Raw genomic sequence first — 14,756 nt, forward strand, 5'->3', positions numbered from 1 at the left:
CGTCCTCTGTCCCTTTAGGCTCCAGTGGCCTCACACTTAAACTGCCACACCTCAGTACTACCCCTTCCTTAAACTCTTCACTGAGATCCTTTAGGGAGAGACGTTTCTTGCCAGAGCCCTGCCTGAATCTCCACTACACGGCATCTGGCCCATCTCACTCCCTTGCAAGTGTTTGTATTTGTACTATAAAGATATGTATCAGGGCCCTGGCCAGGTAGCTCAGTAAGTTACAACGTCATCCGGGTACACCAAGGTTGCAGGTTCAATCTCCAGTCAGGAAGCGACCGATGAATGCATAAAAAAGTGGGAAACAAATTGATGTGTGTCTGTCGCTCTCAAAACCAATTTTTAAAAAAGATATCTACCACCCTAGCCCCATGGTCAGCAAACTGCGGCTCGCGAGCCACATGCGGCTCTTTGGCCCCTTGAGTGTGGCTCTTCCTAAGCCTTAGGAGTACCCTAATTAAGTTAACAACAATGTACCTACCTATATAGTTTAAGTTTAAAAAAATTTGGCTCTCAAAAGAAATTTCAATTGTTGTACTGTTGATATTTGGCTCTGTTGACTAATGAGTTTGCCGACCACTGCCCTGGCCAGTTTGGCTCAGTGGATAAAGCGTCGGCCTGCGGACTGAAGGGTCCCGGGTTCCATTCTGATCAGGAGCACATGCCCGGATTGCGGGCTTGATTCCCAGTGTGGGGCGTACAGGAAGCAGCCAAGCAATGATTCTCTCTCATCATAGATATTTCTATCTCCCTCTCCCTTCCTCTAAAATCAATACAAATATATATTTTTTTTAATTTAAAAAATATATGTATCAGTAATACATAGTTCTACTTTATTATACATGTCATACTGTATATACCTCTCTGCAACTTTTCATTTCAGTGTTGCTTTTCTATTTAAAAGATGTATCCATATTGATACATGTAGCTCTAAGTTTCTTCATTCTGCTCTTCATGCCCCACTCCATGGCTCAGTGGAATTATCCATTTTTTCAAAAAAAGATATTTTATTGATTTTTTTACAGAGAGGAAGGGAGAGGGATAGAGAGCCAGAAACATCGATGATAGAGAAACATCAATGAGCCGCCTCCTGCACCCCCCCCACTGGGGATGCGCCCATGACCGAGGTACATGCCCTTGACTGGAATTGAACCCAGGACCCTCGAGTCCGCAGGCCGACGCTCCATCCACTGAGCCAAACCAGTCAGGGCGGAATTATCCATTTTTTAGTTGTTATAAACAAGTGGTATGAAAATTCTTGGACAAATCTCCTATTTGAATTTTTAACTATGTGGATATGTATTACTTATAAAAATGTATAATGGATTTTAAAAAAAGACAGAGAAGCACTGCCCTGATTGGTTTGACTCAGTGGATAGAGTGTCAGCCTGCCGACTCAAGGGCCCCAGGTTAGATTACAGTCAAGGGCGTGTACCTTGGTTGCGGGCACATCCCCAGTAGGGGGTGTGCAGGAGGCAGCTGATTGATGTTTCTCTCTCATCGATGTTTCTAACTCTCTATTCCTCTCTGTAAAAAATCAATAAAAACAGTAAAAATATATTTTAAAAAAAAGACAGAGAAGCACTAACATTCGCTCTGAGCTGAGATGCCCAGAGTGTCTTTCCTGCACATCTGATTACCCTCCTTTCATACCATGTACTGACGACACAAACAAGCGAGTTTCTGTTGGAGGACTCAGATCTGCCCCCTCTCCTGCCCTCTGAGGCCCAAGCTCTGCTCCAGTGGGAAGAAGAGGTTAATGACTCCAGGCCCCACACGGCTGTGAGACACTTGGAGATGCCTTCCTAACACAAGGCACTTGAAATGAGTCAACATTTAATGCAAGAATTGCCAGCAACGGAATCTCGTGGCATTTTCAGACCAGGCTCTGGCCCAGGAGCATCAGGAGTTGATGGGCAACCTAGTAAATTTCAACAGAGCCATGGTCACCACCAAAATGTGGTGCCTGAGAGCTGTGTCCTTCTCTGGTGGTAAGTTTTTAAAAGATGACATTTATATAGTTCTCTTTCCAAGATATCAATGTCAGATAAAGATTTCTGGATGCTGAGTATACCTAAGACTCGTCACCATGGAAACACTACCAAGGTTGGCAAGTTGACTTCACCTCAACTGTATCAACTTTATACGGGGAAAGATGCTGAGTCATGTGCAAGGATCGATTAGTAATGTCTGTTATGTGAGCAGTAACTGAAGGCGTCAGCATGCATATCAGGCACTTGGAAGGCAGGATAACATAAAGAACTAAATGATTACATTATGTAGTTAGACTGACTTCACATCCAGGAGTCTGCCTCTTGTTATTTGAGTTATGTAATCTCTTTGTACCTCAGTTTACTCAGCTGTGAAAGGACTAGAAGATGAGGTCTATGTAACAGGCTACCTGCTGGTTTTTAAAAATCAGCTTTATTGAGGTATAACTTACATATCAATTTGCCAGTTTTCAGATGTACAATTTAATGAATTTTGGCAAATATATACAATTGTATAACCACCACCACCATCAGCACATAAAACAAAGGTTCTGTTCAGGCTGATATTGCTCAGTGGTCAGAGCACTGGCCCGCAAACCAAAGGGTCTCGGGTTAAATTCCCGGTCAAGGACATGTATCAGGGTTGCAGGTTCAATCTCCAGCCCCAGTCGAGGCATATGCAGAAGGCAACAATCGATGTGCCTCTCTCACTTTCTCTCTCTCCCCCCCTTCTTCCCACTCTCTCTAAAAAAAAAAAAAACAACAACAATGGAAAATTATCCTCGGGTGAGGATTAAAAAACAAACAAAACAAAGGTTCCTAAATTTTTCTGGCTTACCACACCCTTAGCATCTAAGTAAACTTTTCACAGAGTCCTCGGGCCAAATAACTAAAAAGTATTTAGGTCCTAACAACCTAGTCGCCTTTTGGAGGGGGAAAAAAACACTTTGAAATTGGCAAAAAATATTTATTTTCATTCTGAAAACAAACAAACAAACAAAACAAAGTTATTTACTAATGGGAATGTGTGTGCCTGTTGGCTCCCCACAAATTCTCAAACCTTGGCATCAAATTAGACAGGGCTGCCATCATTTCCTGTTCCGTGTTGATTCTCACATAGCACTTGATTTTAATCAGAGACCACAGCAAATCCAACTTTACAAAGATATGACATCATCGAAAAGAATGTAGCATGACCTAATGTACAACTGTGAACTGCCCCAAGCTAACAGCGTCAGTGGTGTGGGACAGATGTCATTGTGTTTCCCTTGAAAATTCAATCAGACCATAGAACCCCTGTGACTTTTCTGCAGTTTCATGGGGAAGCCTTGACACGGTTTGGGAATCACAAGTACAGGCTGTTTCTATTAGCCCCCAACGATGCCTATCTAGCAACCCTTGTCTGTTTGTTTTCGCTACCAGCATTTTTATTTTCCTTCATGAAACCACCCCTCCCCTATTCTTATTTCATGTGGTTTAAAGTAGCACTGATTCCAGTTTGAGCTCCAGGGGTAGACATGTAACCAAGGCACTGCCAATCAGTGCCCCAGTGATTGGTAAGGGATAATCACATGACTCAAGTCCAGCCAGTGAGAATCAGCCCTGGGACTCTTACTGGAATTACTGGGAAAAAGATGCACTTTTTTTCCCCCGGTTTGCTAAGTAGATGGTAGATGTCAGCCTGGAGCCACCAGTGGTCATCTTTACTATAACAAGGGAGACGCAAATCACCTAAGAATAAAGGTGACAAAGAGGAGACAGAGAGACACACTCACAGAGACATCATTGGAGCCCCTGGATCCAGTCTTACCTGAAGCCGTTTGTCACTGGACTTTCCAATACATGACCAATAAACCCCTTTTTTTTGGCTTAAACCAGCAGAATTGTGTTTCTGTCACTTGCAACTAAGAGTTCTGACTAGCCGAAACCGGTTTGGCTCAGTGGACAGAGCGTCGGCCTGCGGACTGAAAGGTCCCAGGTTCGATTCCCGTCAAGGGCATGTTCCTGGGTTGCGAGCACATCCCCAGTAGGGGGTGTGCGGGAGGCAGCTGATTGATGTTTCTCTCTAATTGACGTTTCTATCTCTCTCCCTTCCTCTCTGTGAAAAATCAATAAAATATTTAAAAAAAAAAAAGAGTTCTGACTAAATGCTATTCTTTTAAAGAACCACACAAATGAAATGAGACCTCACAAGTTCAAAAGTTTTCTTCTAGAGCCAAGCGTCTCAAGAAGGGTTCAGAGTCCACTATGTTAGGAACCCAGAAAATATCTGACCCACAGAACGCAGACTCTGGTATTCAACAACTTGGGTTTGAATCCTGGCTCCAGCATTTACAAGCCATGAAACTTTGTATAACTTATTGACCTCTGTAAATTGGTGATAATGGGATCTATTTCTTAGGGTTTTAATATTATCTTCCTGCTTGCAGCCTGCCTTACCCTGATGTCTATTCCATACACAGCAGCTAGAGGTATGCCCATTTCATTGGTAGTAAGAGCTAAAATATCTTTTAAAAATATTTTTATTGATTTCAGAGAGGAAGGGAGAGGGAGAGAGAAAGAGAAACATCAATGATGAGAGAGAATCATTGATCAGCTGCCTCCTGCACACCCCCCACCAGGGATCGAGCCGGCAACCCAGGCACATGCCCTTGACCGGAATTGAACCCAGGATCCTTCAGTCCGCAGGCTGATGCTCTATCCACTGAGCAAAACTGGCTAGGGCAAAAGCCAAAATCTTTACAATGGTCTACCTACTATGAGGTCAAGTTTAGGGAAAGCCCACTCCAGCTATCTCCTTCCTTGGTGGGAGGGGCAAGGTCAGGTTTCCAGTGATGTAAGGCAAGTCAGGAAAGGCTCATTAAACCACCTGCCACCGTGTCTGTAAGTGACCTTCTGTGGTCACACCACCGGCCACAGAGCCACACTCAATTTACCAGCAAGGCTGAAATCCCAAACAGCTAAAAACGAAATAACCATGGAGACCTGACCTTGCCCCAGAGTCCAGTGAGGCCCCACAATCAAAAGAAATCAGATCTTTTCCTCTGGAAATTCCCAGAAATTATGACTTTTGCGGGGAGGGAGGAATTCTAAAGACCTTTCCAATCCTCTAGTGCAGCGGTTCTCAACCTGTGGGTCACGACCCCTTTGGCGGTCGAACGACCCTTTCACAGGGGTCGCCTAAGACCATCCTGCATATCAGATATTTACATTACGATTCATAACAGTACCAACATGACAGTTATGAAGTAGCAACGAAAATAATTTTATGGTTGGGTCACAACATGAAGAACTGTATTTAAAGGGCCAGAAGGTTGAGAACCACTGCTAGGGCCTGAGTTAGGTTACCTCTTTCCTCCCTTCAAGTGTAAAAGGGAAGGAGAGGTAAAAACCCAGTGATATTCTACAGTGCCCCAAGAAAGGAAATCAGAGAGATACAAGCATGAAATCCATGAATCCCAGATTCTGAGGTAGATTAGGAAAATTAAGATAGACCGAGATTTTCTGGTGAAAAAAAAAGAAAAACCTTCCTATTGTGAACCTTTCTAGTTCCCATCTGTCCACCTGCCTACCTGCTGTAACCCTCTTGTTCCCCAATAAATGCCTCATCTGAAAGTCTGTCCAATACATACACAATGACAAGGTACACCCTACTGATTATATATGTATTTCCAGAGACTTTCATCTCCGGAGTTCAGAGCTCTCACATTGAATATGACAGACAGGAGCCTCCCAACACAAGGACATCCATGTGAAGTAAACATTTACAGAACTAAGCTCTAGCCCCAACTTTGTCACTAAATAGCTGTGTGACCCCGGTTATATTAGCATGCCCAAGCTTCAGTCTCCTCAACTATGAACTGAAGACATAGTGTTTTTCACCTTCAGCCCACCCCCACCCCCACCCCCAGGGGACTCTGTGGCCTTCCATCCATCACTGGCCTCTGATCCAGAAGCTGCCACCAGAGCCTGAGGCCAGCAGGGGTGAAAGCAGCCACACAACCTGTCACCAAAATGCCTAAGTGTGCATTTGGGCTGGGGCAAGGGCTAAGGCAAGGGTTATGCCCTCCTGACAGGTAGGGAATTGATGCTCCCTCTTCCCCAAGTCCACCCCATGCCCTACTGCTGAAGAACTAAGCAGGGACGTCACAGTTCCCACCAGGTGAGCCCTTCTACAAGCCCTGCTAGGCACCCGGGGATGAAATCCAGAATTAATGCCCCATCCCCCCTGTCCCTCACCCATCTGAGCCCCAGAGACACCAAATAAGAACACAACAACAAATCAAACTGTCTCCTTTGCAACCTCTGCCTGCCAAGACTTGCTGTCTAATTGCTGTTAATTGCATTAATCGCATAGCTCTGAAGTGTGAGGACTCCTCCTTCTCCTAGGATAGTGACGGTGAACCTTTTGAGCTCGGCGTGTCAGCATTTTGAAAAACCCTAACTTAACTCTGGTGCGTGTCACATATAGAAACTTTTGATATTTGCAACCATAGTAAAACACAGACTTACATTTTTGATATTTATTTTATATATTTAAATGCCACTTAAAGAAAAATCAACCAAAAAAATGAGTTCGCGTGTCACCTCTGACACGCCTGTCATAGGTTTGCCATCACTGTCCTAGGACCTAGCCTAAGGCAGGACAAGGGGAAGGAATGATGAACAACAAAAGCTCCACACCGCACACCTCTTCTCCCACTGCTGACCCCAACACCCCCTCCGTGGACATGACATGAGAGCACAGTAGGACACAGCATGAAGAAGCGGCTGGGTTTCCTCAATGGCAGTGGAGCCACCAGGGTCCCCAGGGAGCTGGGTGGGACCCAAGCTCCAGACCTGAAGGAGAGGGCACCAACCCACACACGCCGGACAAGCCCAGAAAGGGATACCGCTTTGGCTCTGGGTACCTTACCCTCTGCTCATGCCTCAAACTGTCCCGTCTCTCCAGCACCCCTCTCTCTATTCATCCGGACCTGCTGCCTCAGGTCTAGGAGGACTCCTTACAAATACCCTTGGCAATCCCTTCTCCCCTCCTCTGGACACTGTAAGAGGCCAGCCAACTGCAGACAAAAGCTACGTGCTGTGGGGCGGAATATCATTGCTCAGGCTGAGGACAAGGAGGAGTTGGGAGATGCGTGATCGGACTTCAGGCAAGCAGAGCCTAACTCTGAGAAAACAAACACAAGAGGGTAGCTGCAGAGGGGGCACCCCATCTCCAGAAATGGTCCAGGAGTCCCCTTGGCCAACCCCAAGGTTTCTCGGGGCGTCTCTAGTCACCAGGGTAGGTAGCTGAGGCCTCTGAGAACTCAGGAACAACCCCCCCTGCCCGGACCTCCAGGCCACAAAGCCATTCTCTCAAGGGGCCTCCCTTGCCTCCGCCCCCAGCCCACCCGTCCTCAGGCTCCGGGCCAGAAGGGTGAGGGCAGGAAGCAGCCCTCGCCCTCCCGAGGGAGGCAACCCAGCTGTCAGAACTGACAGATGCCATCCGCCACGCCAAAGTCAGCCTGCAGCAGCGCCCCGAAGGCGGAGAACGGGGAACCCTAGTCCCGAAGCAGAGCCGATGGATTCAAGGTGAACGTCTCCCAAGCACATCTTCCCAACAGAGCCGCAGCGGAGGGCTGCTCCCCAGGACAGACGGGCAGTTGAGCTGCCACAAGCCGAAGGGCGGGGTTAGGGGAGACCCCTGAGGAGGTGGGGGCAGGGCTGTTCCCCCCGAGTCCCAGCACAGACCTGTCCCCGCAGGCCTCCCCCACATGGACACGCCTGGAACTTCCCCTCAGAGGCCACAGACCAACTTTCTGCAGCGAAGGAGGTGCTCAGCGCCAAGAGCCGGTGCGAGGGCGGGGGGGATGGGGGCTTCGAGCGGGCGCCCCAAGTGGGTGAAGAACTGAAGTGCTGGGAGATGGAGGGGGCTGGTCCACGCGGACCACCAGCCTCCAGGGCCTGGCCAGGGACACCCCTGGGCCCTGATGGTGCCCACCGCCCGGGCTGGGGGAGCAGGAAGGGGAAGGTACTGCAGCTCAGGTAGCCGAGTCGAGGGACCAGGTGGCCCGGCCTTACCTGCAGTTCCTGAAATTCTCCCTCCAGCTCGTGCCACTCGCGCTCGCAACGCTCCCGCTGGCCGGACATGGTGCAGCGGCGCGAGGCGGCGGCGGCGGCTCCCGCAGCGTGGCGCGGCGGGCCCCGAGCACCCCACGGCCGAGCGCTCGCCGGCCGTCTTCAGAGCCACCAGCTGTTCCTGCGCAGCCGGAGCCACGCGCGCACCTGACGTCACAGCCCCCGCCCCGGCGCCCGCTCCACCCCCTCGCCGGGAGGCAGGCTCCGCGCATGCGCAAGCACCTCCCCCGGGCTCCGCCTCCGCGGGCCGCGCGCTGGTCCGGGGACGTCAGGAGCTTTTCGGGTTCTAGCCTGGTCTGCCTCTGGCCCCTGGGGAATGGGTTTGCGCCTCCAGGATCTCTCCTCTAGTTGGGGCTGGGGAACTTGTTCGCAGGCTGCATTTGCAGACCTTATTTTATTTAGATTAACCAGATTGTGTTTATTTGGGGTGCCTGGGGGTCGAGAGGGAGAGAGGCGATTTAGGGACCGTGAAAGCTCGCCATCCCTTAGCATTACCTGGTCTGAGCCAAAGCCAACAGCCTGGAATGCTAGAACTGACATTGCCTATCCATCAAGGTCGCCGAGCAGGGCGGGGAAGCACAGAGAAGGCCCTGTCATCTCACATTGTCATCATGTACTGCAACGAATAACATCCTAGATTCCTGCCCTCTGAGACTCTGGGTGACTATCTTGACAGCTGTTTCTGTCGCTCAAATAACACCACCGCCTCAAAGCTAACTGAATGCAAATCCCCCTCCCCCTCAAGATCTGTCCCTGCCTAGCTTTCCAGTCACATCTCTTATCTCACCCCCATCTCCAGCCACTGTTTTTCCTCTTCCTGCTTTTGCATTACTGGATGCCAAGAGCCAATCTCTAAAAAGAGCACCTTTCCAAGGAGAAGTGAAAATTCCAGGGTCTTAGGCTCTGGCCAGGTAGCTCAGTTGGTTAGAGCATCATCCAGATACACAAAGAATGTGGGTTCATCCTGGGTCAGAACACATACAAGAATCAAATAATAAATGCATAAATAAGTGGAACAACAAAAAAAGAAAATTCCAGGTGCATTTCCTTCATCTGCTTCCCACAGATGCCCTTGCTCAAAATAGTTACAATAGATTGTAACAAGCAATTTGTGCAAAGACGTTTATAGCAGCACTTTCCAATGAGCCACACACTGAAAATATCCCAAGTGCCCCACAACAGGGAGATGGTTAAGAAGCTACATCCTGTCCATTTCGTGTAATACTATATGGCTGTTTAAATGATCATTATGGGAACTAAATGCATGCCTATAAACAGGTATATGAAATCATGGTAAGTAAAAAATCAGAACCCCAAATAATCAATATGTATACTGGTTAAAGTTATACGATCACTGGTGTAGCCTGAAAAAGATTGGGCGAATTTAGTATAACAGAAAAAGTAAATCATGTCAATTGATGGAATTTTTATTTCCTGAAATGTTGTGCAGGTGTTTGAAAGAAATTTTAAACACCTGTTTTGCTGTTCGTGGGCGCAGAATGTAATGGAAACAGCAAGCATTATCTATTAAATTTCATTTGCTTACTGTTTACGCTTCAGGTATCAAGATGTCCTTTATGTCCTTATGCAGTTATGTGCTTACTGGACCTATCTGGGGCTAGATGGGGTTGTGTGATTTATTTGGCCCAATCAGACAGACCTGAGCTCAAATCTCAGTTCTACCACCTGCTGAGTACAGGATCCTGAGAACCTAATTCACCTTCTCTGTAAATTGGGAGTCACTCTGGTGGGATTGTTGTATTAAATGCAATGAATGATGTAAAGTGGCAAAATGTAAGCACCAGAAAGCACTGATTTTATGTTTGGGTGTGGTTTTTTTTTATATATTTATTTAGGGATATTTTCAGATTTACAAAAAAAAAAAAAAAAAACCTGCCTAGATAATATAGAAACTACTCAGCTACTCTTCACTCAGTTTCCCCTAATGTTGACTGAGTCCATAATTTCTTCAAAACAAAGAAATTAACATAGGTGTATTCCTAGCAACTAAGCTCCAGACTTTATTCAGATTATATTCTGCTCTTCATCAAACTTTCCACTTATTTATATCAGCAAGAACTCATATTTTTCTATTTTAGTCAATGAGTTATAATCCATTATTACGCTTATTTATTTTGATGCTCAAGCGGTCATAGACTTGGTCACTGAGATGCACTTCAAGCTGGATTCTGTGTCCTTTTGATAGGTCCCCATCATTTTTTAAAAATATATTTTTATTGATTTCAGAGAGGAACGGAGAGGGAGAGAGAGATAGAAACATCAATGATGAGAGAGAATCATTGCTTGGCTGCCTCCTGCACGCCCCACACTAGGGATCGAGCTCGCAACCGGGCACGTGCCCTAACCGTGACCTCCTAGTTCAGAGGTCCACGCTCAACCACTGAGCCACACCAGCCAGGCCCCTATCATTTTTTAAAGGCCCTCACATTTTTGACACCAAACACATCTTACACCTTCCCTGTTCCAACTCTGGAATCAGCCATTTCTTTGTCATTCTTGGTTCCTTTTAGCAAAGACTGGTATTTAGAACCAAGTTCTGGGTACTAGATGTGTGTTTTCACCACCATGGATGCCACCACTCTTGGTTCTCTTGGGGGACAGATCTAGAGACTATGCTTATGGATATATGTACATATATATTTGTGCACATTTACACCTTTATTTATATCTATAAATATTTAAAACCATGATGTCACACCAATATGCAATTCCAATCCACAGATTTCATTCTAGTTTCCTCCCTTCTCCATATTCACAATTCACTTCTTCAACAGTGAGAAAACTGGCTCCCATTATGCTTATATATTTACTCATTCGATCAGTCCTCCCCCATATATAACCAATCTCCCACTGCCACCACCATCCTGATCTTCCAGTCCTCATCCCCACCTTGCCCCAAATAAATGATATGAAAGGGATGATGAGCATCCCTTTCTTGCCTTGGTGTCCAGACTAAAATGGCTTTTTAAGTAATTAAAATTTCCCCAACCTCCAATGGCCATAATCAACAAGACATAAGTGGAAGTGCTTGATAAAGATTTAGAAATTGAATACTTCCTAATCCAGCTCCGAAGTCATCTAACAATATTGGAGGAATGTATTTATTACTAGACACCTTTGCTGTCCTCATTTCTTGTAGACACAGAAAAGCTCTATATCCTGGGTTCTGGCATCCTATTATTTTGAAGGCCCTCTGTCAAACAACAGGGAGAAAGCACCAATGTCTATGTTTTTCTTTTTGTTCCATGCATTTGAAGAATTAGATTTGACAGTTTCCCCAATATAGTCGTATTTACCAGGTTCTTTTGTATGATGGCTCATTTTGGAGGAAAATTGTAGGTAGTGGGAAATGCACCAAAATGTTTTCCAATGACCAGATGAAATGTTGGCTGCTTTTCATGTTTTTGTTTTGTTTTGCCCCCTTTTTTTTTTTTTTTTACATGACTGAGCGGTTAAATATTGTTTCATTGCGCCACCTGCTGGCAACTTTTCATGATATCTGTTTCTTCCAACAAAGGGTAAAAAAAAAGGCTTGTTCAAAAAAGATTTCTTAACAAATATTCTTTTTTTAAAAAAAATATATATGTTTTTATTCATTTCAGAGAGGAAGGGAGAAGGAGAGAGAGAGAAACATCCATGATGAGAGAGATCATTGATCAGCTGCCTCCTGCACACCCGCTACTGGGGATGAAGCCCGCAACCCCGGCATGTGCCCTTGACTAGAATTGAACCAGGAACTCTTCAGTCCACAGGCCGATGCTCAAACTACTATCCCAGAGGTCCTCAAACTACGGCCCGCGGGCCACATGCAAATACAAATATTGTATTTGTTCCCGTTTTGTTTTTTTACTTCAAAATAAGATATGTGCAGTGTGCATAGGAATTTGTTCATAGTTGTTTTTTTTAAACTATAGTCCGGCCCTCCAACGGTCTGAGGGACAGTGAACTGGCCCCTGTTTAAAAAGTTGGAGGACCCCTGCTCTATCCACTGAGCCAAACCGGTGAGGGCCAAATATTCCTTTTTTCGCCCACCCTAAAACTACCACTCATAGTTTGCATAGTAGAAATATTTCAATGCTCTTTATCTTTAATAAAACAAAACATTTGCTTTCCAAGTTTTCAACGAGAATACATTACTTTTTTAAAAATATATATGTTTTATTGATTTCAGAGAGGAAGGGAGAGGGAGATAGAAATATCAATGATGAGAGAGAATCACTGATCGGCTGCCTCCTGCACGCCCTCTACTGGGGATCGAGCCTGCAACCCAGGCATGTGCCCTTGACTGGACTCGAACCTGGGACCCTTCAGTCTGCGGGCCGATGTTCTGTACACTGAGCCAAACCGGCTAGGGCTATATTATCTTTTTATTGTGACAGATAACATTTGGCTTAAATAATACTTATAAAGAGAATCTGTGTAACTAAGACCCAATTCAAGAATAAGACATCAGCCCTAGCTGTGTGGCTTAGTGGACACAATGTTAGCCCAAGGACTGAAGGATCCCAGGTTCGATTCTGGTCAAGGGCACATACTTCAGTTGCCGGCTCTATCCTGGTCCTGCTTGGGGCACATGCAGGAAGCAACCAACTGATGTGTCTCTCTCACCTTGATGTTTCTCTCTCTGTCTCTCTCCTCCTCCCTTCCACTCTCTCCAAAAATCAATGGAAAAATATCCTCAGGTGAGGATTAACAAACAAAAAAAGAATAAGACATTACCATCACCCTAGATAACACTATACCCCTCTTCCTTAATCATAACTTTTTCCCTCCCTTCCCCCTAACATAACCACTATGCTGATTTTTGGGATAATCATTTGAGCATGTACTATTTTTATAACTAAAAAACAACTAAAGTATTCATTTGAAAAAATATGTAAAAATAATGTAAAAAATTTTGTGTAGCTATTTAATCTGGAAACTCGGTTATTCCTGCATTTAACAAATATATATTGAGTTCAACACCATTCATCATTAGGGAAATACAAATGAAATCATGGTGAGATACCACTTCACACCCAGGAGAAAACATATGTCCACACAAAAACTTGTACACAAATGTTCACAGTGGCATTACTCATAATAGCCAAAAGGTAGAAACAACCCACATGGATAAATGAGTAAACTGAGGAATGGATCAACAAAATATGATATATCATCCAGTGGAATATTAGTAAGCCATAAAATGGCATGAAGTTCTGACACCTGCTACCACATGGGAAAATCTTGAAAACATGATGCTGAGTGAAAGAAGCCAGTCACAAAAGGCGACATATTGTATGATTCCATTGATATGAAATGTCCAGAATAGGTAAGCCCATAGAGACAAAAAGCAGATTAGTGGTTGCCAGGAGATGGAGATGAGGGAGAGAGTAACCTCTAATGGGTTTAAGGTTTCTTTTGGAGGAGGCAGAAGGAAATGTTCTGTAATTAAATAGTAGTGATGATTACACAACTCTGAATATATAGTATGCTGAAAGCCACTAAAGTTTACACTTTAAAGAGTGAATTTTATGGTAGGTAACTTTTTGTTTGTTTGTTTTGTTGTTGTTGTTAATCCTCACCCATGGATATTTTTTCCATTGATTTTTAGGGAGAGTGGAAGAGAGAGGGGAAGACAGAGAGAAGCATCGATGTGAAAGAAACACATCAATTGGTTGCTTCCTGCACAAACCCTGACCAGGGTCCGGACTAGGGAGAAGCCTGCAACCAAGGTACGTGCCCTTGACCGGAATTGAACCCGGGATCATTTGGTCCGCAGGCCGATATAGAGCCAAACCGGCTAGGGCTATGGTAGGTGACTTTTTAAAAAAAAATATATATATATATTAATTGATTTCAGAGAGGAAGGGAGAGTTATAAACATCAATGATGAGGGAGAATCATTTATCATCTGCCTCCTGCACACTCCCTACTGGGGATCGAGCCCACAACTTGGGCTAGTGCCCTGACCAGGAATCAAACTGTGATCTCCAGGTTCTTATGTCGATGCTCAACCACTGAGCAACACCAGTGAGGCAGTAGGTGACTTATCTTACTTAATAAATTTGTTGTAAATAATACATATTGCCCTAGCCAGTTTGGCTCAATGAATAGATATCGGCCTGCGGTCTGAAGGGTCCCAGCTTCAATTCTGATCAAGGGCACATGCCTGGGTTGCGGGCTCAATCCCCAGTGAGGGGTGTGCAGGAGGCAGCCGATCAATCACTCTCATCATTAATGTTTCTATCTCTCTCTCTCTCTCTCTCTCTCTCTACCTTCCTCTCTGAAATCAATAAAAATATTTTTTAAAATAATAATAATATGTATTTCAGTGGTTACTATGTGTCAAGCACCATGCCAAGTGCTGGGATTACGATAATGGGCAAAGCTAGATAGGGCTCCTGTTCATATATAGTGTGTGTAGTGTTAAATATCACATAACACAAAAGATTTTAAAGAATCTTTAAAGGGAAAACAATGTCTGGCTAATAACACAAGACTTCCCAATTATTTCCACCTCGTAGAATTTTGTGATGGTGAAACACAGCTCCAAATCGCATCTCTTAGTTTAAGGAATTAGAGGCTGATGCTGGAGCCCCTGCACCCCCGCATAAGGGTAATTAACAAGTAAATATA

The 14,756-nt window shown here is 45.1% G+C and overlaps 1 protein-coding gene across 1 annotated transcript in view; it reads right to left on the minus strand.

Moving 5' to 3' along the window:
* The window catches only part of TMEM120B (transmembrane protein 120B), a 40,467-nt gene extending 32,218 nt beyond the window's left edge, over window positions 1-8,249 (minus strand). Inside the window, exon 1 of the mRNA XM_036354067.1 lies at window positions 8,061-8,249. Coding sequence (XP_036209960.1) covers window positions 8,061-8,129 — 69 coding nt within the window. The 5' untranslated portion in view covers window positions 8,130-8,249. The remainder of the gene's footprint in view (window positions 1-8,060) is intronic.
* Window positions 8,250-14,756: the final 6,507 nt, after the last annotated feature.

Source organism: Myotis myotis, unplaced genomic scaffold (genome assembly GCF_014108235.1).
Source record: "Myotis myotis isolate mMyoMyo1 unplaced genomic scaffold, mMyoMyo1.p scaffold_m19_p_20, whole genome shotgun sequence".
Taxonomy (NCBI): domain Eukaryota; kingdom Metazoa; phylum Chordata; class Mammalia; order Chiroptera; family Vespertilionidae; genus Myotis; species Myotis myotis.